At 54.0% G+C, this 26,380-nt stretch overlaps 1 protein-coding gene across 1 annotated transcript in view; it reads left to right on the top strand.

Annotated features, from left to right (window-relative positions):
• The first annotated feature begins 4,547 nt into the window (after positions 1-4,547).
• The window catches only part of Coro2b (coronin 2B), a 107,108-nt gene continuing 85,275 nt past the window's right edge, over positions 4,548-26,380 (top strand). The window contains exon 1 of the mRNA XM_052188096.1: positions 4,548-4,900. Coding sequence (XP_052044056.1) covers positions 4,886-4,900 — 15 coding nt within the window. The 5' untranslated portion in view covers positions 4,548-4,885. The remainder of the gene's footprint in view (positions 4,901-26,380) is intronic.

Here is a 26,380-nt window from a genome sequence, read left to right on the forward strand (position 1 = left end):
AGATTCCAGCCTCAGAGACTGAGGCCGCACCACAGGGTCAGCTGGGAGCAGTGGAGGGAGAGGCTGCAAGACAAAGAGATGGAGAAGGAAAAATGCAGCCCTGGGAAGCTTACACAGGGATGGGGGTGGGGTGGGAACAGCTGATGGAGCAGAACAGCTGCCATGTCCAGGCCTTGCCAGGCAGAAAAGCCAGCCCCTGGAGCTCCTTCTACAGCTCACACATTCATTCTTACAGGAAGTGAAACACACACACACACACACACACACACACACACACACACACACACACACACAGCATACACCCCAGAGACAGAGAGAGGAAAAGTGAAATCCTGACCAAGCACAAAGAATGGGCTCTGAGAAGCATCAAGGCTAGGGATTAAAGCCTCCTTGGATGCACCTGGGAGGGCTTCCTGGAGGAGCCAGAGATGAGGGGACAGCAGCTGGAGCTGCAGGTCAAGGAAAGGCAAGGGTTAGCTGAGACAGCAGACCTAGAGGGACAAGGGGCAAAGGCAGGTCCCCAGGACTCTGCTCTGGCCTCAGTCTGAGGGACAGCAGCGAGCACTGGAAGATTTTACAAACCACAGATCCATGCGCAGAAGGGCGGGAACTTCTAGCTAGAGGAGGACAGAGGGCGAGCGCTGCTGAGTGCCGGAGGCAGGCGGCCAAGGCCTAGTGATGCTGAAGAAAATGCTGAGCTCAAGGGAAGATGGGGAGGAGGGGAAAGCCAAGCCGGCTGCTGCCGCTGACCAGCAAGACGGGCAGAGCTGGGAGGCTGAGTAGGCCAGGGCGGCATGATGGAGTTGGGGGCCAGAGGACAGGGGAACACCTCCCTCCCTCTGGCTCCCCCCTTCTCTCCCTCCCCCCTCTCTCCACCCCACCTTTTTTCCTGGCTCTTTGCTGTAGGACAGTCTCTGTCTCCTGAACCCAGAGGATACCCACTTCTGTGGGGCTTGCCTGGGAACCTGGAGCCTCCCCTCCCCCTCTGTATGGAAGCACCGAATACAGGACTGGCCAAGGCTGGACAAGTGAGCATCTTTGGTCGGTAAAGCCGCTTTGTCTAGAGGACCTGATGCTTTGCTCGTGGAGAAGGACCTGAGTAAGATGGCTACTGGGGCCGGTGCTAAAGATGCCAGTGGAAGCCATCTCCCGGCAGCCGGAAGCTACCCAGAATCCCCTAGGTGTGTCTGCCTTGGAGAGACAAAGGGGCGGGGCAATCAGAGATCATTAAAAAAAAAAGACAAGTAAACAGAAGTCCTAATATAGTGTGACTCAGGGAGCATCGGGACACCTGCATAGAGATGCCTTTTGAGCTGGACTTTGGAGGACGAGTATGAGTTTTCTTGCACTAAGAACAAGGGAGGAAGGCATCAGAGCGAGTGGGAAAGCACTGGGGCACGGACGCCTCCATCATGGCCAGGCACACTGTGGCTAATCATGGGCGCTCTTCTTTATAACGTGATTTGTAACCTACAGCCCAGGCTAGCCTGTTTGATTTTACATGTAGCTTAATGCATGATCCAAAGAGCTCAGACTAGGGCTACATAAATACCGCGACAAGTAAGAGGTAGGAACTCCCGCACCTCTGTCTAGGGCACGCCCTGAAACGGAGGTTCCTGGACTCCCAGCCCAGACAGCACAGCACAGAGGAAGAGCGAGGTTGGCCACTCTGCCCTCCATGACTGACAACAAGCAGTTGTCCATATGCACCCTCCTCCAGTGGGCCCAGCAGTGCCCTGGAACACACTTTTTGCCTACCTCAGGGGCCACTGCATCTCCTGCGGTCTCTCTCCAGTTGAAGCCCCTGGCTCCATCTGTGTTCTCAAGCTTGCCTCCAAGTGGACCAAACCAAGACAGGCACTGTGGCTGGAGCACAGGCCTGGAGGCAGGGACCTCGCACCATGGAAATACTCAGGGCTCTGAGTCCCTCCTTCAGGCTGACCCTACAGGTGGCACCAGAGGACTGGGCTTCTTCCCGGGACATCCTGCTTATCCAGGTCTCCTTTCTATCTAGAGAGATGAAGATGTGACAGCAGGAGGGAGGCAGCTGCCAGCCATGTGAGGGATGCCGAGTATCTCTTGTCTGTCTTCGGAGCTTGTCACATGGGTCCTGGGGATGGCAGATTGATGTTCCTAATTACATTTGGCTCCAGATAACATTAAGTGTTTGTCTTGTTCCCAGAGCCCATAACAACAGCAGACAGCGTGGACGGTGCCAAGAGGCATGCTGGGTAACTGAAGATGGCAGCCTGGGATGTGAGATGGGTGATGGGCGTTGGTTGCTGGTGTTCTTGGCTGGCCCTTCAGAACTTTCTGGTAGGGTCGTAGGGCTGGATGGAGAAACCTGGCAATGATGACTCCATCCTCCTGTCTTAAGGCTCCCCCACTCAAGACTACCTGTCCCAACATGGAGTCCAAATCCTTCTGATAGTGACCAACCGGCTGATGGGAAACGTTTGTTATGGTCTTGTTTACATTTCCTTTGCTGATAGAACACTTATTTTGCTTGAATGTGTGTGTGTGTGTGTATATGTGTGTGTGTATGTATGTGTGTGTGTGTGTGTGTGTGTGGTGGTGGTGGTGGTGGTGGTGGTAAGGGAACCAAGAGCCTTATGCATATGAGGTAATCAAGCAAGCTTGCCATCCTAGAGATATGGCCTGTTAATCATCTTTGAGCATGTATGTTTATGCGCTCCTCTTTGTGATGCCAGAAGTTGCTGGCTGTCTTCCTCAATCCTCCTCTGCCTTTATTTTTGTTGTTATTGAGACGGGGTCTCCCTCTGAGCCCAGAGCTCATCCAGGGATCTTCTCACCTTCACCTGCTTCACACTGAGAGTAGAGGTATATACTGTGATACTTAGCTGGGGATTTGAACTCAGGTCCTCATGCTTCCCTGGTAAGCACTTCACTGTCTAATCCATCTCCCCAGCGCCATACACCATCCTTGATTTGTTCCTGGTGACATTAAATATTTAATATTTAAGGGTTCCTGGAGCCTTATGCATACTAGGCAGGCTCCCTATCATTGAAATACAATCTCTCTCTCTCTCTCTCTCTCTCTCTCTCTCTCTCTCTGTGTGTGTGTGTGTGTGTGTGTGTGTGTGCGTGTGTGGTATGTACATGCTTGTGATGGCCAAAAGTCCACAATGGGTATCTTTCTCAAATATCTTTGCCTCTAGTTTTGTTATTGCTGAGACTAGAAGACAAATCATACCCAGGGGCCAGCTAGCTCCCTGCTGTACTGTTCCAACATGTGGAGAAAACCAGACACTCTGAACTAAGTATACTAGTGTACAGATCTGTCGGGTTAAGGATGGGGTTCAGAGAATGAAGTGGACATTTCTGGGACCGGGGATGGGGGGGGGGTGAGGCAGTAAAGACCTGAGGCCTCGCATGTCTACACCTAGGAAGGGTCTGGCACAGAGCCAATGCCTCAGGCCTGAAGCTACATCTGCTCTCCCTAGAGACCTAGTAAGTTGCTGGAAGGCCCCTGGAGACTGACAGGTGTTTAAACCCCTCCCAAGATGCAGAAGAGGCTCACAGATGGCAGCAGCTGTGGAGTCACAAGTCCTGGCTCTGTCACTGTCTCAGACCAGGTATGCCCCCCTCCCCAAATCTGCTCACTCTTAGGGCTGTCAAAAAACAAAAACAACAAAAACTAAAACAAACAAAACAAAAAAACTGTAAATAAAAATATTGGGGTCTATGCCAAAGCACTTTATAGTCGTTGTCACTGTGTGATTGTAGCACTGTTCTAGAAACACAGCTGCAGGGTAGGGTAAGCATCCTACCTCCCTGTTCTGCGCCTCCCACTGGGCAGGTGCTCAGATGTGGCCTGGGTCTGGCTGATTCACTGAACTGCAGTGAAGAACCTTTGAGAGCTGGTGGCACACTTCAGAACCCCAGGAGAGAGAGCAGGGATATCCCAAATACCTTGTTCCCTCCTCCCTTCTCCGTAGTGCAGTGTCTCCTTCTCTGTCCAAACCGGTTTTGCCCAGGTACTCACGTTGCAGTTCAGGCAATTGTACTTCAAATTCCTGCAGCTGTTACAGGGTGCAGGTATCCGGGCCAGGATTTGCCTAGAACACCTGCACCTGTCCACTCCCCAGTGGTGTGAACACTCTTGAGGAATCCTGTCTCTCTTATAGAGAGCTCCCCCTGTGTCCCTCTGACTATAGAACGCAGGATCTGCAAAGGGAATCTCTAAGAAGCTTGCCACCAAGCAGAGAGCCGCTGGGCAAGTCTGGCCAGCCAAGAGCCAGCTGGGCCCTCTGCCCCTGTCCAAGTACTTTCCACTCAGGTCCTGCCACTTCCTATGTAACACGGACCACATTGGCCTTAGGCGAGCTCATCACTGAGACGCAAAGGAGTGCTTCCACGAGCCCTCCTGGCCACCCTGAACTCGTGTGGCAGCGGCGGGACCCGTAGCGGGTGGACTTTGGGAACCTCCAGGGGGCGACCAGTCCTGGGAAGGCATCTCCGGCCGCGCGCCGCGCCCGTCCAGCTTGTGACTTCACCGGGCGCCCGGAGCCAACGCGGCACCGAAGGCCGGGTCCCCGCCCACGGTCCCGGCCGCAGGTGCCAGGAGCCCGAGGGGGGCCGCGCCTAGGCGCGCGGGGCTGGGGACCGTCAGGCGCCCGGACTGCGCTCCCGCCTCTGCCTCCGCCTCCTCTTTGTAGCGAGTCCCCGGTCGGTCCTCCCCGCCCCCCGCGCGGCCCGCCGCCCGCCTTTCTTCCTGCCTCGCCTTCCTGCGGCGCGGCGGCCTCATCTATTATAGATGCTCGGCCGCGGCTGACATCAGCCAGCGGCCTCCCGAGCGCGCGGTCCCCAGCCCGGCCCAGCCGCCCGCCACCGCCCGCGCCCAGCCCCGCCGCCCGCTTTCTGTATGACTGTCACAAAGGTAAGCAGCGCAGATTGTCGCCACGCTGGGGACCCGCGGGTGTTACAGCCCCCCGGGCAGGGATTGAGGGGCGCAGGAAGGGATCGCGCGCGCGCGCGCTCCAGCTCCCGGGAGTCGCTCGGGCCCCCAGGGGACTACGGGACGCCAGGAGGGGATGCTCCTTCGCAGCTATCCTGGACACTGAGGGCCACATCTCTGTGTGCCCTGGGACTGCATTTTTAACTCTTGTGGAAGGTGCTGCAATTTTAACCCCTGGAAAGCTGCTTCAGGCTGGCTGGTGCACTGGGTGTCTCTGTCCCTCAGTGTCACGCGCCGTGAGGACTGAGGGCCCTATGCTGACGATGCAGGGATGGGCTGGCCATCCCAGTCAGACACACAAGGGAGCTGTACCCCACCTGCCTGTCTTTGCCATTTACCCCAGAAGCCTGGGCCCCACTCCAAAGCTACCCTGTAGAGGCGCTGCCGGATCTCTGAGTGGCTGCCAGAGACAGGGAAGGTTCTACTGCTTGGGGTGGGATGGGCAGGGGGTGACAGCAGAGAAGGTAGAGGTCCTGGCAGACCCTAGGTTAGAAGAAGTTCTTGGACTTGCCACAGAAGCCCGGGTTTGTTGAAGAACTTTTTTGGTTTGTCCCTGCCAAAGGAAGGGATGGAGTTAAGAGGAGAGCCCGTTGGGGCCATGGGGGCATTTGAGCCCAGGGCCCAGGCAGAGCTGAGCGTCTCTACTGAGGAGGGCTAGGCCTACTTAGGGCTTCGGTTTCCTTTTCTGCAATGGGAGAGTGATAAGATGATCCTTGGTAGTGGTGGGGAAAACAAGTGAAGAGTATGAACTGTCCTCTTCCCGGGTTCTGTTGGAGTGCGGACCTCACACCCCGGCCTTGGCCTTGGCTATGGAATAGATACACCTTAGGCCAGACTCCATCTTCCCCAGATGCTCAGCTGGTTCTCTCAGCTGGGAGGTGGAAGCCAAAGATAGGCAGCCTGCTGTGGTCAAAGCCAGACAGGAAAGGCTGGGGTATCCATTCTAGATCCTTCTAATAAGCTCCTTACCCCGGCAGCACGCTCCGTGCCCCAGTGGCATGCTCACTCTGGCTTGGACTTCACTTCAGACCTTGTCATTGCCCTCAGTCCTGAGGCTTGGGAGCTTTATGAGAATGTGAACCTGAGGGCTGGGGGTGTATGTGCCTGGGGTTAGGGCACTGTCAAGCTAGCTATGTCAAGCGGCAGGGGGCTTAGTGTTTTTAAATGAACATAAATGCGGTTAGGCAGAGGTGTTATGGAGGTTGTAAATGCCAAAGCTTCCGGCAGGTGGGGGCTGAGGAGTAATCCAGGGCCCAGTGGGGGCATAAGTGTCAAGGCTGGAGATGACCTTGCAGGGATTGACCCCGCAGCCTCTCAGGTTTATGCACACAGATTCAGACAACTTTTCTCCCTTGAATGTAAAGCTCTGTTTAACTGAGAAAGAAGCTGAGATTCAGAGAGGTGAGGTGACTCGCTTAAGGTCACATAGCTAATATAGGCATGGCAAGATTCGGATTTACCCTCAGGTCAGTCTCCAGCTGAGATACTGGTCCGTATGACTGAGTGTGGAGCTTCCACAGCAGAGGGACAGTGTCTGGGGGCCTAGGACGGTGAGACCACTTAACCCACTGTCAGACCTTCCCTTAGGAACGCAAGGATTATCTTTTAACACTCAACACCTCTCTGCCCAGCCCCCAACAAACCCTTCCGTGTGTCTCTTGTCTCCTGCTCAAACCAATGTGGCTTCGGCTTAGGCCAGATCAGGGGATTAAATAAAATAAATCCCCACTTTAACCCTGTCTTTTCTCTCTGCACCAGGCCTGCATGGCGCAAACCCATTCCTGTAAGGCACAGGGAGCCCTACTGAACAAGTCCCTTCCATTGCCCTGAGAGTTAGAAGACATGGTCTCTAGTCCTAGGCTGGCCACTAACTGGCCGTATGACCTTAGACCAGTCATTTCTCTCCTCAGCCTTTGGGCAGGAGTTGTTTGAAGCCGTGTCTTCTGCTCTAACAGGGTATACTAGGGACTGCCATCTGGGGGTGGTCCCGATACTCACAGACTAAAAAAGGAGAACCCACAAAGAATGTAGGAGATGGGGTTCACTGTAGGGGAAAGAGTAACTAGTGATGACCCTCTGGTCACCCTGCTCCAGAGGAAGAGTCGTGGTGTCTCTCTGGAGTCCTGACAGAATCCTCTGAGCCCGTGCTTGGTGGAAGTCACAGGCTCTGAGCTCTCAGAGGGGCTTGGCAAAATAAAGAAGACCAAAGCAGGCAGGAAGTTGCTAGAGCATCAGCCGGAGCTAGGTCCCAGTTTCCCACTGACCACCCTGTCTTACAATGTTTCCCAACCCATCATCCCTCATGGGGAGCCACAAAGGCCTAGGGAGCTGTGGAGGGACATCCGCCCTAAGTGCCAACAGCCACACAGCCATGCTGTGACTCTGTAGCCTGCTGACGTATTAAAACACCTTTCTTATGATATGCATGCATCCTATTGAATGTGTTTTACCAAGCTACCCTAATTCCTTTATGGAAGGGGGTGGGGAGTGATAAATACAGTGGAGGGAAAACCAGGTGCAGCTTCCCAGCCTGGAAATACCTGGTCAAGGCTTGGCCTCAGCCCCTTCTTTAAAGCTGGTCCTCTAGGGAAGTTCAGAGGCTACTTCCTGGTGACAGGCACTCAGTTCTCATGCCCGCCTTTCCTGGTGTTCTATCTAGATCCAGTCCCCGACCCTCCTGTGCTGACATTGCTTCCCTATCTCCCAATGCCTGAGCCGTTCTCAGGTAGGTCAGAGCGGAAAAGGAATCGAACCGTGTGCAAAGTACAAGTTCCTGGGCTGGAAGAAAAGTCTGGACCCTATGGAGGCAGTATGCTGGTCTCTTGCCTGCCTCTTGATTGAGATATGACTAGGGGTGGGACTTGTAGGTCTAGGAAAAGGTCCCTTACACTGGCTGCGCTTGTCTATTCTCCTTTATGCTGTGTTGAATTAGAGCAGTGGTTCTCTCACAACTTCTGGGTTGTGACCCCTTTGCAGACTCATATCAGATATTTACATTACAATTCCTAACAGTAGCAAAATTACAGTTATGAAGTAGTATCGGAAATAATTCTATGGCTGAGGGATGACCACAACACGAGGAACTGTATTAAAAGATCACAGCATGAGGAAGGTTGAGAACCACTGGGTGAGTTGGTGAGCTTTTCAGGCTCTGAGGCTAACTTGGAGATCACAATGTACCCTGAGTGGCAGGAACCAGATGGACATGAGGAGGACCTAGGGGTGAGCGTGTGTGTAGAGGCGACCCTCCATGGCAGCCACCTCACAGCCTCAGCCCACTTACAGGAGCACCTGGCTCCCACTGGCAGGGAAGGGGGCTGTGGACGGCATTGGCCCTGCTCAGGAAACAGTGTTTGGCAAAGATCAGATGCCTCCTGGGCATCGGGGGAGCCACCAGCCGAGAGCAGAATGTTAGCGATGTCAAACATCCTACACTTTCCCTCGGAAAATGAGGGACCCGAGATCCTGGGAGCACAGGTCGTGACCTGCTCCAGCCACTGGTCAGTCTGGAGCTGGAGGGCTGGAAACCAGTCTTTGATGGCCTCCTTCCTGGTGGAGTTACTCTTCAAAGGGACCTCAAGCAGCCTGAATGGGAGTGTTTAGCCCTATTCTGGTAACCCTCCACCCTCAGCTTTCCCTGTCTGTGCTGCTGGGATCTGGAGTCCCCTCTGCTGGACTATCTCCTCATCCAGTGTGTGTGTGTGTGTGTGTGTGTGTGTGTGTGTGTGTTCTCACAAAGGCAAAATACTGATGAAGTCTCACTGTCAGGGATGGTGAAGGAGTTCAAAGCCACAGTCTAGCCTGGATCCCAATGGCCCATCTTAAGTTCCTCCTTTTCCTCTACTTTTGACTAGGAAGGGAGGTGGGCTAAAGGTCACAAGCCTGGTCCAATGGTCCTGAGAGGAAACTCGCTGTCCATCCTACAGCCCCTCGTGCCTCCTCTCGCCTCTTGTCCTGCTTCCAGGTGCCTGGTATTCTGGTGCAGGAAGGATGCAGCTCAGCCTGTCAGCCTTCAGTCAGCCCTCATCCCGGATCACCCACCTAGACCACCAGCCCATGGCTAGTTACCAGGCACACAGAATACACGAGACACACTTCATGCCCTCCAGGACCTCAGAGGAGCAGGGACGGAAGAGATGAGGCAGAATCCCAAGTTAGGTCTCAAGGCTGCGCGGGTGGCAGTCAGGAGCAGTCAGTCCTGGCTGCATGCTATAAGCACTCGTAGAAGCAGGCTCCTTCCTTCCTTCCTTCCTTCCTTCCTTCCTTCCTTCCTTCTGTCTTCCTTCCCATCTCTGCCACAGTTATAAAGCTCATTTTCTAGAAAAGTCAATAGTGCTTTGTTACTGCTAGGCCCAGAGGCCCTGTGTCCTCTAATGGGAGACCTCACCCCTTGGCACCTGTGGTCACTCTTAGAATCATCTGGGAAGGACTGTGAAGTAGTGCAGAGCTCGCCAGTTAGGAGCGCAGCTGCTGGCAGGACCCCTAGCCTGGCAGCTTTAGGCCTGGAGGCTCAGGGATGGAGTGAGTTTTTCCACGGCTCTTGGGCAGACCCGGCAAACTGGAGCAGACACAGCCCAAGCCAGCACCGCTGGAGCCACAACTGCCTGCAGAGTCTCGGCTCCTGGCACGAGGGCAGCCAGTGACTGATTTGCATCTGCCTGGCTCACAGAGCTGTTAAGCTGTCCAGAAGATGAGGCATGTGTGGACTCCCTGTGTGCCCGACCCTGCTCCTTCCCCTTTCTGTAGAATAGCTACACTGCCCTGAGCTTACTAGGTGGCCTCTGGGGACCCAGGCCCCAGCTCCAGAGCAGCCTGCAGCCAGGGCAGCTGGGAGCAGCTGGCACAGGGCAGGCAGGCCCTGCCAGGGCAGGGCAGATGCAAAGCCAGTGGCTGCCACATGAGAAGGAGCTGTTTAGAATGAGCCTCCCTTTGTGGGTCTGGAGTGGCACCAGCTGCTTGGGGGCATGAAAGAATGGGGGAGGGGAGCTGCCACTGGTTCTTCCTTCTTTCCCTCACCCCTGCAGGGGCCCCTGGAGGGACTTTGTAATCAGTTTCTGGCCTGGTCCTTCCTTCTAATTAATTAAGGAAGCACTGGGGGTTGCGGGGTTTGCAGGAAACTCAATTTACAGAGTGTGTGCATGAGCCACAGCCCTGAATCCTTAGGCCATCCACACCCTGGAGAGCCCTCTTGATTTAAGGATGAGTAAACAGAGCCTTGTGGGTGGAGAGGTCACCACACCCTAGTCACAGAGCTGATGTAGGTCAGAGGCGAATGCTAGCCCTGATTCTGACTTGGAAGCTCAGCCTTTCCATTCTCCTTTTTCCAAGTCGCCATCTTTCAACATTAGCCGCCATCACGGTGGGAAAAAGTTGTACCTTGCAGATCCGGGAGATGAGTGTATCATCTGTTCTAAGGACAGACGACATCTTGCCTAGCACATGGTGTCTGACAGGAGGTTACTCGGACAATGCTTCCAGGCTGATTATGACAGCCAGTGACACCTGCAGACTCACCTCCATTTCCCTGGCACTGAGAAATGGAAAGCAGGCTTCTCTTCTAGTTCCTGGTGATGGAGGGCGCCCGTGACTGCAGAAGGCAGGTCTTGAAGTCAGAGAGATAGCCTGGTCTCACTCACTTGCTCCGGGCTCTTGGGCAAGCTGCCTAATCTCTCTGAACATGCTTCCCCGGCTAGTAAGTGGGACTGATAACAGGAACATTTATAGGGACCGTTGCTAGCTCTGGAGAAGCCTGTTGGTGTGAAGTACGTATGACCACACGTACCTGGCTGTGAGTTTTAATACAGCAAGAAGGAAGGAAATCAACGAGTATCCTGAGCGCTGTGAAGTCAGCAGCTTCAGAGATCTGGTCCAGCCTCCATTCTGCCTCATCTTTCCAGTAGGGGCTGACCCCTGAAGGTCAGGAAGTGACTTGAGGTGTGTTAAGGATGGAGAGGAGGTAACAGGTGAAAGAGGGTCAGCTAGGAGTGGTGGAGAGGCACAGTGAGGGATCAGGATGTGCAAATGCCTGGAAATGAACTCCACTGCCCCTGGGCATTTTGCCTGCACACCACAAGGAGGAATGTGGAATATGGGTATCTTTTCATTTAATGCCCAGGACGCCATGCTGCTGGATGGTCTGAAGAATCCAACACTTAAAATCCCAGCGACCTGCAGAAGGGTGCCGTCAGGCAGAGTGGAGGCCGACCTGGATATGGGCCTCCTAACCATGGCTTCCTTCCCTCCCCTGGCCCGAGAGTCCGCAATGGGAGAATGACCCCAACCTGGCTAAGGGAGGTAGACATGGCATGGTCAGTCACCCTGGCCTGTCCCCAGAGCTTTCCTGGACTTCAAGGAGGGCAGTGGTCACTCTGGCCCCAGGCTGCCGAGTGAGGTCATTTGTTTCCAGATGAGCTCTGGAAAAAGGCAAGTTGGCCCTGGCGGAGAGATCCCTGCCTTCCTCTCCAGCGAGCTCAGACATGGCATTGCATTGTTGGAGCCTTTCTCACTGTCTAGACTGGGCCTTGGACCTTACAGTGGTCCTGTGGGGAGCTATATGCAGGTGTTCGAAGGCCACGGCCCCGCAGCTGGGTATCTGCACAGCTGGAGCATTGATTGAGAAGGTCGGAGCTAAACAACCACCGCACACAGCCCCAGGCTTGAGCTAAACGTGTGCTTTAGACTTAAACGCACTGGGGCCTGTGCGGACAAGGGCTCGCACCCCAGGTGCTCTGGTCACACAGAGACAAAGAGAAAAAACACATCCCCGCTGAGGAGAGTTCCAGGGACCCCATGCTCAGGGGGAACTCCAGGAAAGCCTAGTTCATAGGGTCGAGCTCCCCGAAACTGTGGGCCCCACAGCAACATTTGAGGGTTAGGAATGGTGCTTGTTCCGTTTGCTCTGAAGTGCTACAGAGATAGGAAGCAGCTCTGAGCCTCTCACTCACTGGTGTAGATTCCCTTCTTCAAGGGCTTAAACAGTAAGAGAGGTAGCTAATACTTACAAATGCTTAGGATATGTCATGTTTGTGTGTGTGTGTGTGAGAGAGAGAGACAGACAGACAGAAAGAGACACACAGAGACAGAGACAGAGAGAGACAAAAAATAGAAAAAGACAGAGTGAGAGAGAGAGACAGACAGAGACAGAGAGAGAGAGAGCATGCACACATGTACAACTGGCCTGAACCCACCGATTCAGAGACTTGTCTGGCCAGCAAGACCCAGAGCCCCTCCCAGTCTGCCTCCCCGAGTCCTGGGATTGCAGTATGCCACCATGCCAAGATCCAACCCAAGTCTTTATGCTTCCAAGGCAAGCATCTTACAGGCTGAATTATCACCCCCACCCACACTATAAGTATTTTAAGAGGGGCTGAGAGTGTGGCTCACTGATAGAGCACTTGCCCAGCAATGACAGGGCCTAGGTTCTATCCCTAGCACTGCAAAAAATTAATTTACATTATTTGTGTATCAGTCTTTATGGAAACCTGTGAGGTCCATGACTATGGGAAACCCCACAGTCTCAGAAACTAAGGCGAGTGAAGGAAGAGAGATAGCTAAGCGTGCACCGCAGCAAGTCCTCGCTCTGCTCAGCCTGACTCCAGGGCCTTTGGTCAGGCAAGGCTACAAAGCCCAGAGCAGAGCCAGAGGAGAGAGCTCGAGGCAGGAGGCTCGGGCCTTGTCTTTATTCTTTGCCTGTGTGGTGTTGGCCTAGGACCGGAGCATCTCCGAGTACCTGCTCCCTTCTGGCAGCCTCTCTCACTGTAACATGTAAGTCATATGGACATTGGGTGCTTGTCGATGTCTCAGGAGGAGACGATCTGCTGTGCTGTCTTCTTTGTGCCTGCTTCCCCCAATGCCAGTAGCTCGCTGTCTGCAGAGCTCTGCAGTCTCTCACTCAACAGCTAGCTCATGTTCCCCTACTGCAGTCCCGACCAGAATTGATTCATAATCTGTGGGTGGAAAGGAAGCTCTTCCAAACAGCCCTGTTCCTGCTCTGTAGAGATGAGAAGTTGCAGTTCTTTCTCTCTGGTAGATTTGTGCTGTTTCAATATGCTTGGGACGCACAATATGCCTGTAAAATAACGGAGTTTCTGGGTCTGTGGAGAGACGGCTCCATCAGCGAAGTGTTTGAATAGCATGAGGACCTGAGTTGGAACCTCCAAAACCCGAGTAGAAAGCCAGGTGTGGCTACATGTGCTGTAACCCTAGGGCTGGACAGAGATGCAAAGGTCTAGAGCTTCCTGCCCATGGAGACAGACTAGCCTAATTGGTGAGCTTCAGGCTTGGTGAGAGACCATCTCCAATAAGAAGGTGGAGATCAGCTGAGGAAGACAACACACACACACACACACGCACACGCACACGCACACGCACACGCACACACACATACAGACACCACACACACACACCACACACACACATACAGACACCACACACACACACATCATACACACACACATATACAGACACCACACACACACACATACAGACACCACACACATACACACACACACATATACAGACACCACACACACACACACATACAGACACCACACACACATATACAGATACCACACACACACACACACACACACATCATACACATACACACACACACACATCATACATACACACACATATACAGACACCACACATACACACACACACACACACACACACACATACAGACACCACCCACACCCACACACACACACAGCTTTGATTTTAGATTTTAACCAGATAAAGCACTGAAACCCCATGTGGCATCTTCCTTCTGGGCTGCTGAGCACCTCACAGAACGGTCCGAGAGCCTGATCCCGTCCATCAGCACAGGTCACCATTGGTAACCTGAGCAGGAAGGAACCATGTTACAGATACACTCTGCTCCCTGGGGTGCCGGCCTGCTCCGCCTTGGGGTTCCTGAGAAGGAATACCCTTGCTCACGTCAAGCCACTTAAATGCCTTGAATTTTCTTCCTGAACTCACAGTGTTGGGGTCCAGAAGCTGGCAGGATTGCCAGGACATAGATAGATGTCGGCAAAGAAGGGGACAGAAGCACTCCAGAGGCTCTGTCCATGCTGCTTCGCGACCATGCGAAAGGCACTTTTGCAGAAATCCCCAGTGAAAGTCAGGCTTAGGGCAAGTGGGTTTCTGCAGCCCTGAGATGTCATCTGATAACTTCGTTATCTTTTATCTGTCTCCTAAAGATCCTGTGTCTACATCCCTGTCATAGTCATTGTGATCTGAGAACAAACCCGAGGTGCTATGGACTGAGGGATCCTAGGGCACACTAATGTCTCTGTCCTTGGCGCTCTAGGATGTCCAACATCCCAGCTGTCAGGGAGAGCCCAACATGTGTGGTGTATATACTACTGATTTTTTTAAACATGGTTTCAGGGTCAGCCTCAAACGGAGGTATAGCTAATGACGACTGTGGACTCTTGGTTCTTCTGCCTCTACCTCCTGAATGTCAGGGTTACAGGCATCCACTCCCATTCCTGGCTTACACAGTGCTGGGAATGAAACCTAAGTCCTCGTGGTTGCTAGGCAAGTGCTCTACCCTGGACTACCTCCTCAGCCACATGCGATGATTTCTGGGTCTGTTCTCCGGCTCCCTGACTTAATTGTGAGCCTGCAGAGAGGCCCCAGGCTTTTTCCTCCCACGACATCTGTTCAAGGGCCAAGCACTTTAGCAAGGGTGTGTGAGGATCTCTGGAACAAGGCGTGAGCAACCGGCCGGCCGCTATGCCGCTGCTCGAGCTCAGTTCTCAGGGCCTGCAGGAGCTGGGGGAGCACTGGACATGTGTAGGGATGTGCCCCGCCCCCACTACCCTTGTTTGCCAAGGAACCAGTAGAGACCCAGAAGCTCTGGCCGAGAGGGTCTGGGAAGGATATAGCTCTGTGGGAGTCCATGTCCCCCCAGTTAGTGAGTTGCAGTCTCAGCTTCTTGTACTTGCCTGGTACTAGCAGTTCAAGGGCTAATTTAGAGGCTGAGGGTAGAAAGTTCCAGAATCTTGAGAAGACTTAGAGAGCTCAGCCCGAATTGGAAGGGGCCCCTGAGTGCAGAGGCTTGGTTCCCCAGAGGACCAGCCAGGAGTACCTTGTTTAGAGACCTGGTTCCAGCAGTGGTAGAGATAGGAGGAGCAATCTCTGCCTGATCTCTCCTCCACCATCAGCCTGGGAGTATGGAGGTCTGCCAGGCTGCCACTGTGGCCTCTGCAGTGCCTGTTGGAAGCCTCTTCCTGGCATGCTGGGCTCTGGCCAGCCTTCCCTCCTTTATTCATTGAGGTCCTGGCTTGGGAGCCTGGGTTGCTAAGAGCTTTCCTCTGGCCAGCCCCTATCGCCAGCCTGAGGAGATTCTCAGCCAAGTTATGGCTGAAACTCTGGCCTGAGGGAGAGAGAAAGAGAGGAGGGGGGGGGGGGTACTCGGGAGCAGTAAACAAAGCTACCCCTGTGGGGCCAGGGCGGACCATGTTGCTGGAGCAGCCTGGATCTGGGACTGTGTGGGCCTTGGCTTTAAGTAAAAGAGTGGGAAGGACGGTTCTCAGAGGCCTGCCCCTCCACTGTGCACACCGAGGCTCCTACTTCATGCACCCCAAAACTCTGCTGTGACCCACATTTTTCAGTTGGGAAAACTGAGTCTCTAGGAAAGTGCACAAAACTAAGAACACACTAGTTCTCATAGCAGGGAAGGCTAAAGAAGGAATTGGCCCAGGGGGAGTGCTGACTGCATAGCCTCAGAGAGCCTCAGGCATTTACAAAGTGAAGACAGCTCCCCCCCCCCACACCCCAACCCCCCCCCCCCCATGGTGAATAGTGAATGGGACCCTGGCCTTTCTTTCCTTGGTGTGCCTTTGCAAGCCTCCAGCTTAGACCCACTTTAGAGACAGCCCCTTTGAGACCTTTAGTTGTTGTTTTAAAGCAGGGCTTCTTGCATACAGCAGAGATTAGCCTTCATTACTCTGTATCCCTAGGGTAACTTTGAACTCCTGGTCCTCCTGCCCTTGCCTCCCCAGCCCTGGGACTGTACCTGTGTGCTGCCACGCAGTGATTTCATCTTGTTCTTGTTGAAGTGCAGTGCTGGGATCAAAGCCAGAACCTTGTGCTCACTAGGCAAGCTCTCTACCAACTGAGCTGCCTCCCCAGGCCCCTCTGGGCCTTTAGCTGGTGTAAGTCCTTTGGACGGTTAACATTTCAGCAGTTGTCATTTTCTGGACCTGGTCGTCAGAATGAAGCCCCTAAGGACTGAAAAGTCAGGAGAGGTTCTTGAAGGGAAAGTGGTGCAGGGTGAGCTCTATCGTCCATGATTGAGTGAGCAGGCCTGAAGAGGCTCAGCCAGGTTCTCTGCCAGCCCCTCCCTGGCCGCCCTCCTGCCCCAGCCCCTGGCAAACACAGAGAGGCATGCTGATTTGTGAGCTAGGCTTCCAGCTGCCCTGGGGATGCACACAGAGTTAAACCAAAGCCTTGTGTCTCTGTAGGGAGACCAGGCCACTCAGATGGATGGAGTGGGCCGGGACAGCGACTGGGGGGAAAGCTTGGCTCTGTCCTTACGATGCTCAGGTGAGGACAGGTGAGGGGCAGGAAAGCCATTCCAGAAGGGGGGTTATGAGCCACAGTGGGGAGGGGCACACATCTAGTTCAGTGCGGCTAGACAGGAGCTGGGGTCTGAGCAGGGAGGTGGAGCCTTGGCCAGGAGGCAGGGGGAGCCGCGGGACTCTGGATACTGAGACTTACAGAGTTGACGTGAAGTAAGCCGGGACCCTGGGTGCACTTTTGGAGGGTCTGCCTCCACCTGTGTTGCCCCGGAGACAGAGAAGAAGCAGCCACGCCCAGCACCTTTCCTGTTTTCTAAGGATAGCACCCAGTGGGCCGCTCCATGACACTGCCTTGCCCTACATCCTAGACTTCAGATACAGGGGAAGCTGGGTAAGGCCCATCTCCTCCCAGGAAGACATGGCCAGGGCATAGTGACAAGGCCATGTGGGACCCAAGGCTCCTGCCTGAATCCTGCCCTCACTTCCTTTGTAACCTTGGGTGCCTCCCCCCCCCCCCAAGACTCAATTGTTTCCGATGTCACCTGGGTTCAGGAGTGACAGAGCCCTGCAGATGTCCTGCTGTTGTGACCTTTGTTTATCTTCCCCCTCCCTGAGTTCCCAGACTCTGAAGCCTGCATCTATTTCTGAGTGTATCCTCCGCCGAGCACACCCTTACCCTTCTTATCCATCCTTGTTCCTGGAGGGCCTCAGGAGACTTCCGGTAGAAGGACAGCGTTCAGGTCCTGTCACCCACCCGTCCCGAGCCTGAGAAAAGGCCTTCATCGGTGTCAGGAATGGGGCTTATTGCGGCATCTTAGGTTGCCTGGTGGCCATGACATACTGGGAGTGATTTTCCCAGCCAGGACCCTGCCTGGCTGCGCCCCTGTCCCCTTCACTGAGCCACAGAGCTCTTCTGTGATGAAAGTCTATTGCATTCTCAGTGGTACCTGGAAGTACAAGAACCTTCTGGAGTGGTAGTGGTTACAGGAGTGACCGTGTATATAAAGTGCAATAGGTCATACTACATATTTTACATATATGCGAAAGCATAGACAGACGCAAAATGTTCCTTGGCTCTCATAAACCCACCTACTCTAGGATGCTGCTTTGTGTTACAGACAACCCAGATGTGGGGGTGGGGACAAGGCCTGGAGTCTGTGCTAGGACCTTGGAAGTGCAACCTCACCTGGGGCTCACCTGGCCAGGTCTGACCTCCTGTCTCTGGGGCCGGCTTGTGGACCTGAACCCTAAATGTGGCATGATTCACTGTTCTTGCATGATCCATGACTGTCTAGAAGTTGTTCTGAGTATTGCAAACATTTCAGTAGTTGGTCTTCCAGTTCTTGGCCTTCCTAGAGAGCAGGAGGCGCTCAGGGGAGCTGTCCTAGGTGGCAGTATGTTCCCTAGAGATCCCTTCCAGAACAGTCAGGTCTGGTTCTGGCCCTCAGACAGCTGGTAACACAGACATTGCAGTTGGCTCTCCTCGGAACAGTGAGAGGAAGGAACATACCAGACGAGTGGTTCCTGGGTGGTTGGGACCCAGAGCCACAGGGAGGGGGGACATTGTAGGACAGCGATCATCAAGGAAGGCTAGCTGGGGGTGACAGTGGCACTTCTGAGCTGGTAGACAGGGAGAAAAGGGAAGCTCTAGGCTTCCAGGGTGCAGGGAGCAGAGTCCTGCGCTTGGGATGCTGGGTGAGGCTGGACGGCAGCATAGGGAGTAATAACCACCTAAAAACCAGAATCCCACTGGCAACGGGAGCCACTGAATATTCCAGATCCAAGAACAATTCACCCTGCAAACACCGGAATAAAACAACAAAAGAGGCTGTGGTGGGGGCCACGCTTGGGGACTTTGTCTCTCCACACAGCTCAGGGCTCCAGATAGCACCTACCTACTCTTGTAGGCTGTGAGATTCTCCTGCGGTGGTGCTTTTCAGTGTGGGTACCTGACCTCCCTGAAGTCTTAGGCAGCAGACACAGAGCAGACACAGAACAGACACAGAGCAGCCAACTAGTTCTCCTGGATGGGTGGTAGTTAGGAATACTTCTGACAGGGACAGAACTCTGGACTGGACGTCAGCTCCCTGCAGGTTACGCCCCCATGAGCAGCCTCAGCAGGAAGGGTGGTTTCCTGCCATTCCCTATCCCCCCCCCCCCATGGCCCTGGGGGCTCTGCAGAACTGGGAGTGGGAAGTTCTTCATGGGAGAGACGCCCTGTTTCTGAGTTAGTAGCAGCAGATCAAAAGCACATCTGTCTGTTTGTGTTGCCTGAAATGTTTACAGGAAGATGAGAAAGTAGCTCTGTTTATTGAACATATCCTCCAGGGCAGAAGCCAAAGGGAAAGTCAGCCTCTGGTGTCTTGGTGAGCAGGCGTGGTCTGAGTGTTTGGAGGAAGGAGGGAGAAATGCTGAAGAGACCAGAGGGTCCTCTCATCCTTCCTGACTTCTCCAGGCTCCACAAAGCCTTTCCTGGCAACTTCAAACAGTAACTGGAATCTCAACCTGCCTCCCGCTATGAGCTCTGCCTTTGTCGCGCTGTGTGACCATGGGCAACCTACCTAACCTCAGTGGGCCTTTAATTCCAATTCTGAAAGGAAAGAGTTATCAATCCAGTCCCTCTGCTCCTTGAGAGTGTTCAGAGGGTCTGAAGGAGTCTGGTGTGGCCAGGCATGTGGAAGAATCATCGCATGGTGCCAAGGCACCAAATGCAAGGTTTAAAGACAGGAAAATGGCTAAATGAGAAGTCCACAGCCCAGGTGAGCCTGTGGGGTCAGAGCAGAAGGTGTGCCCACTTGATATAGGCACTACCCTGCCTCAGTGGCTGGGACAAAGGGCCCCTTCCTCCTTTAGGCTTTAATGTCCCTTGTCCCCGAGAATGCTGGCAGGATTTCCTCCCAGGAAGGAGATTCGGTGTCCGGTTTGCTTCCCCTGGGAGTTGCAGGCACCAAGGAGTAAGGTAGCAATTCGCTCTGACCGTGGGACAGGCGAATCTTCAGACGTGAAAGCCTGGGGCCCTGTGCCAAGCTAGATAGTAGTCAGCGTGGCTGCCAATCATGAGAGGGGGTGGGAGCTGCCTCTGCCGGCCCTGGAGCACTGCATGGGGTGCCTTTGTGACCCTCCTGGACTGGTCCTATTCTCAGTCCCGCAGCTAGCCCGCTGTCCCTGCTCTCAGGGTAGATATTATCCCTATGATGGTTAATCACGCTTAGTTTCCTTTGAGCAACCAAGGCTATACACAGGCTTGCAACCAGTAAGCACCTGCTGTATGCCAGCCATCACTGTGGCTCGGAGGACAAGGAGGGAACAGATTTGTCTTGCTTTTAAAGGAAGCTGAACTCTGTTTTGGGAAGTGACCAGGCAAACAAACAGGAGGAGGTACATGAGTGAGGGCTGAGCGGGGCCTGGGAAGCCTGCTCCGGTTCTGGGAATGGGGAACATTCTGGAGTATGAATGATTGTGACTGAGGAGCTGTGCATCATTGCACAGCAGAAAAGAGAAAAGATGCAGCCAAGCAGCCCAGCGGGGTCCACAGCATCTTTCACTAAGGGTGTGTTGGGCCAGCGAAGGTTCTAGAAAGTGGGACATATCTACACTCTGATCAAAACAGAAAACTCCGGCCCTTAGGACAGGCCCAGGAGGGCGGGGAGCCTGTCCAGAGCACAAATAAATATCCCCTCAGTGGGAAGTAAATGACATTAAGAAATATGCAGCCAGGCAAGGGCCGGTGGGACAGAGCAGGCTTGGAAAGAGTGGAAGGAAGAAAAGGGTGGGGCATGGGGATGCTGAAATGCTGGCTGAGAGTGCCGGGCTGAAGGGCTGCGAGACCTGGCCCGCCACAGACATAGCACGGCCCCTGGGTCAGGAGGAAGGCTGAGGAAAAAGCACTCTCTGCCTCTAGCTACTGACTGACTGAGGGCTGCAGGGGAGGAAGATTAGGCAGAGAGGCCTGAGCCCAGCACCCTGGGTGAGCCATGAGGGTCCGAGCCAGGGCAGAGAGCTGTGGAAAGAGATGCCATCAAGAGATGCATGATCGCTGCTCACAGAGGGGGCAAATGGCACGCAGGCCACCCCGGACGTTCGGAGCCGGGCCTTGCTGCAGAGGGATCCCTGCATCGACTGCCCCATGTTTGCTGACCTGTGGCCTGTGGAGCCAGTCAGTAGCTTCGCCTGCCACCTCTCCTCTCCTGAGGATTCTCCAAACTGGGCCATGTGTTTCTATTCCCGCTAGCTGCACTAAGGAGGGCTCGGGACATCCCCGGGACTCCTGCCCTTCCTTGTCTCCCAGCATCTACTCATTAGTACTTTTGAACAGAAGCCCCACCCCACCCCTTACCCTGCGGGTAGTTGGAGCTCTGGTTGAATAAAGTGACGTCACAGACTTCGCAGTCAAGCAGAAGAGACAGGAAAAAGTGGCTTTCCGCTTTCCTGGCTTTGGGGCCCAGTTTTCTTGGGCTGGCCTGGTTTAGCTGTGGAGATACTGTGAGGAAAGCCAGGGGCAGAATGAGAAGCACTGGGGTTTCTTCATTTCCCACCCTGTTCTCACCTACATGGAATCTCCCACCTGGGTCTCCCAGCATCCCGCCCACAGCCTATAACACTGTACCTGTTTTGCGGAGGGGCACACTGAGGTTTATAGAGATTAGGTAACACAGCCAAGGTCACATGGCCGACTGAGGTGGCTCTGGATTCTGTCACATGTCTTATAATGTTTGCCTCTCCCAAAAGCCCTGCTTTCAGCCAACAAAGCTTTCTGATGGCCGCTCTCCTCCCATCACAAAAGGAAAGACAGGGGCAAGCTCTAACAAACAAACCCTCCTGCTGCCATGGAGCGCAGGGCCGTCACCTGAGTGACTGTGGCAAACCAGGGCAGAAAGAAAAGGGTTCGGGCGAAAGTCCAGCTGTGGTTCTGTGCCCATCCCCGTTCCCCATTCCCAGTCAGCACAGTGGGACCCATGGCTTCTGATGCCTCAGGGGCAGCCGGCCAGCTCCAGAGCCGCTGTGGTGGGCCATGCACCAGGTGCACGCTGGCCAGGGGGCAGGCATGAGGGCTGGAGAGCTGCAGGCTTGGCCGGCCAGCCTACTCCTCTGAGACCAGAAAGTTCCACCTTCCAGAAGCCAACAGGAAGTAAGTGCCCTTGAGAGGTGAGCACCTGGTGACTGGGGCACTTCCTGTTCTACAGCCCTCTGTACAGCTCCTTCCCTCCTCTGCCAAGGGCCCAGTCCTCCCATTTGACCAGAGCGGACATTTCTGCCCTCCCCCACTTCGTGCCTCTCTGCTGAGCTCCTTGTTGGGTGCTCCTGCAGGGGAGGAGGGGGACGACAAACAGGTCTGTGTGGAGATGAGTGAGGCCCGGGAGGAGCTTTTGCAGGACTCCTGTTCTGATGAGGGTTGCTGGGATTTGTGATTTCTTTTGAGAGAGGATGGAAGTCGGGGTAGTCATGTTGTAGGTTCACCAGGGAGAGCCTGGCTGGAACAGAGGAACAGGAAGTAGAGGAGGGACCTGCCCACCAGCATCCTTCTGACCAAACCACTCACCTGGATGTTGGATGCTTCCGTCTCTGGCCGCTGCACACTTCTTTGATTTCTGTTTAGATCACCCACAGTTCTGCTTGCTGGCCTCAAGCAAGGCTTGAGCTTGAGGCGCGAAGGGGGGAAGGCTGACCATCGCCGCTCCCTTTTCCACTGGAAAAGCTTTCTGATCTTATCCTTTACGGCCCAGTCAACATGAGCTCTGGCCTCAGGTCCCTGACAGGAAGAGATGGTTGTACTAGAATGTACCTCACCCTTAGTGCCACAGAGTGAGCCCTGAGGCAGGAGGTAAGGGATTTGGGCAAAGCGTGCTCCCTCTATGCCTGGTGCTGTATGCGTTCAATACTGAGACCCTTTAATACAGTTCCTCATGTTATGGTCACCCCCAATCATAACACTGCTTTTGTTGCTTCTTCATAACTAATTTTGCTATCGTTATGAACCATAATGTATTTTCTGATGGCCTTAGGTGACCCCTGTGAAAGGGTTTCTCGACCTCAGAAGGGGTCACTGTCCCCGGGCTGAGAACCACTGAATTTGAGAGGATTGCATGATGTACTTGTATTTCACTCAAGAAAGTCAGCTCATCTGCTCTGTGTGCGGTGTGGCTTCAGTCACATTTTCTAGAGAGTGCAGAGTACGGCCTCTCCCTTGTTTCAGGGATGGAAGCTTCTAGAATAAATTGGGGCCTCATTCTTCACTCCCATCTTACCCAGACTGAGGCAGGGCTGCCCTGGAACAATTTAGAGGAGAAATGCTCCCTGGAACAAGTCAGTTCTCCATCCTAGAGTGGCAGGCCCTGGTGACCCTGTGACTACAGAGTCCCCTCATAGGTTCAGCCCTCCCCTGGGAGAGTGCCATATGCCTTCCGGACATCCGGGCCTCGTTATGCCACAATTTGAAAACCCATCTTGTCTAATTGTGCTCCAGGCCTGAGTGAATTCAGAGACTATTAGCCAGGCTCTGGGGGGCCCCGGGTCTCCATGGCAACAGAGGATGCGTCCTAATGAACTAAGTCCTTGGAGACTGGCTGGGGGTGGGGGTCCCTTGCCTGTCTACTTGTGTAGACTGCTTTTGCTGTCTCTGCTTCTGAGATGGGCCTCTTGAGAAGGGACACAGGCCTGGGTAGAGGACACAGAGAAATTGCAAGTGGCCTTGAACTGCGTGGAAGGAAGAATGGTCTAGCTGTGATCCCACAGTTACTGCTGAGAATTTCTTCAACCTACAGACAAACAGACACTTTTTCATATAAAATGCACATGCATATTCAGACGCATGACACACAAGCATACTGTATACACGCATATATTTGCACATGTATATAATGCACTCGTACACATATATATGTGTGCATGCACGCATATACATGCATGTGTCCATGCATACATATACACGTACAACACTGCAAATTCTAAGAGCTTAAGTACTACTTTTTCCGGCAGCTTTTTTCCTAACACGAGTGTTGTTCCTTGGATCTTGGGCACCTCCTCCAGGAAGCCCCCCTGGGTTGATCGCATCTCCTGCTTCTAGAATGATACCTGGCTAATTCATGCTCCAGAGATCCCTCTTGCAGCCCAGTCCTAGGCCTGCACCTCACAAAGGACACACTTTCTTGGCCGTGGGGTGACAGCTCCTCCAGTGTGGGTCTCTTTCTCTTCCCCTGAGGGCCTGTTCAGCTGGAGAAAGGGTTTGTTAGTAATTCCTTTCTCCGAAGCCCGGGGCATGGCTGGTGATGCCGTTCCTGGGAACTACACCAGACCCTGCAGCTTCTCCAGTGGTTCTGTCAGTCTCCAGAGGAGGATGGCGTCCTAAAACCAGGGCTCTGGAGAAGGAGGGAAGATAAAGGAAGCCCCAGTGACGTCAGCCTGGTGGCAGCAGGGTGTGGGTGGATATGGGAGAAGAGGGAGTGAGGGGCAGACCCAGTCATTTCTCCTCTGCAGCCACCCCTCCCCCTTCCTGCCCTGCTGACTGTGGGTTTCTAGGAAGAGAAGGGAGGAATAAGTGGGGAGGACGCTGACTGGTTGATTTTTAATTAAAAGGGACTGGACAGCTCCCAGCTACCCTTTGGGGCAGTGGCATTCCTGGGGTGTCGCGCCTTCATCAAGAGGAACACGGTGTCATGCAGGTGTGGGGGCGGCTAGCCAGCAGAGCAGCCAGAAAGCCAATGCAGAGAACAGAGGTTCTGCATCCCCGCCCCCCTCCCCCGCTCCCCACCCCGCCCCGCCCCCTGGGGCTCGACCACTCCTAAGCTTCCACCCTCCCACTGCCCCTGCCCCTGCATCAACCACTCTGGCTGCATCCAAAGTGACGTAGCTGCCCTGGACTTGGGGGCTGTTGACAATCGGGTTGGCATGTGGTGAGAACTCACAGACTGGGGACCCGCCTGTCCTGGGCCCCATCCGCCCAGCATCCCCTGAGTGTTGCCTGTTGTTAGGCGCTGGAGATAGAACATTAGTGAGCCGGCCAGCAAAGTTACAGTCGAGGGCAGTGTAGGAGCGAGGCTGCTGGAGCGACCACACGGGGCAGTGAGGAATGCTGGGAGGAAGGGGAAGTGGCCAGGGTGGGGCAGGGCAGCAGAGGCAAGGAAGTTTGCTTCAGGTAGTGACACTGATGGCCAGTTTTCCAAAGGGAAGGGTGAGTGACCAGTTGACAGAGGCTGAGAAAACAGCCTCCCGTGCAAAGGCCCTGGGGAGAGGAGCAAGGCTCTGATGCATGCAGAAACGCTGAGGACAGCTGGCTTTGTTTTGTCAGGGCTCAGGCCTGCTAGGCCCGCACACTCCCACTTGTAGGGACCATGCACTTGACCCTGGGGACCAGGGACCGGGAACTGCTTAGTGATGCTGTGTAAGGTGTCACACCACATTTGGGAGCTTGCTTTTGTTTCGTGTTTCTAAGACAGAATCTCACTAATGTAGCTCAAATGACCTGGAACTTGCAATCCTCCAGCCTCAGCCTATAGGGGTGTGTGTGCCGTGCCGGACTCCAGGTTTATGTTTCAGAAGATCCTCCCTAAGCTGTAAATGTTTTCAGGATGAAAACACTGTCAGCTGGACGTGGTGCCCAGGCCTGAAATCCCAGCACGTGGGCGTTCGAGGCAGGAAGGTCTCCGGTTCAAGGCCAGCCTGAGCTGTATGACAAGACTCTGAAGAAAGCAATGCGTTCTTGTTCGCTCAGTGCTGTGGAAGGGATGGAGGGAATTTCGAATGGTGTTCCCAGGGCTTTGAGAGCTTGGCGGCAGGCAGGTACAGGCTCTGTTTCCTTGGCACCTGTGTCCTTTTCCCATCTGGGTGATTTGCAATCCTTTGTCTAAAAACAGAGGCCACCTGGAATCAACAATTCTGCCCCGACTCCAAGCGAAAGTGTGTCTGGGAGTCTTTGGTGCTTTCGGAGTCCTGAGAGGTCTGAGGTAGGCAGGCTGCATTAGGGTGCTAGACATTGTTCACCTGCAGGGTGCGCTCATGTGGGGCTGGGGAGAAGCAGTTCAGTCAATAGTTGCTAGGCTGAATGAATGAATGAAGTGAATAAAGGCATGAACAAATGAACGTGCCTTGTAAACTCCAAATCACCACGATCTAGTGAGCAAGAAAGAGGCACGCTTATGGACAGCACTGGGATGACAGAGGTTTTTTAAAAAACTGTGGTGTGTTTGTTCATGTGTGAATGGTGTGCATGGGGGTAACATACATGTACCTGTGTGTGCATACATGTGGAAGCCAGAGGGCAATCTCAGGTGTCATCCTCAAGAGCACAGCCTCCTTTAAGACAGAATCTCTCATTGGCCTGGGGCTCACCAGTTAGGCTAGGCTAGCCATCCAGTGAGTTTTGGGGGGGGGTGTCTCTGCCTCCCTTCTCCTGGCCTTACAAGCTCACGTACTCATGCCTGCTTTCTGTGAGTTCTGGAGATGGGGCTTGGTCCTTTTGCTTATGAGGCAACCACTCTGCTGACTAAGTTACCACTCCCACAGCACATATTTCAGGACACGGTCATTCGCCGAAGCCAGGGAGTGTGGGTTTGCAGAGGACAGAGTTAGGGTACTGCTGACTGAGCTGGGCTGAATGAGCTAGCTGGTCAGTGTGTCCTCGGGCTCATATACTAACCCCAGTTGCATTTGGAGATGGTCACTGGATGTTAGGGCTGACCGATGTGACACAGCAGAACCCTGCCCTCCTCCTGTCTTACTACCAACCAGGCCTGACCTTGCTTGGCTTCTAAGATCAGATGAGAATGACAACATTCGGGGAGTTAGGGCCCTAGGCGGGACTGATGTCACAAGCGGGGCACGGGGTGGGGGTGGGGGGAACCAAGGGGAGGAAAGGTCACTTGAAGATGTATGGAGA

Source organism: Apodemus sylvaticus, chromosome 7, assembly GCF_947179515.1.
Source record: "Apodemus sylvaticus chromosome 7, mApoSyl1.1, whole genome shotgun sequence".
Lineage (NCBI taxonomy): Eukaryota > Metazoa > Chordata > Mammalia > Rodentia > Muridae > Apodemus > Apodemus sylvaticus.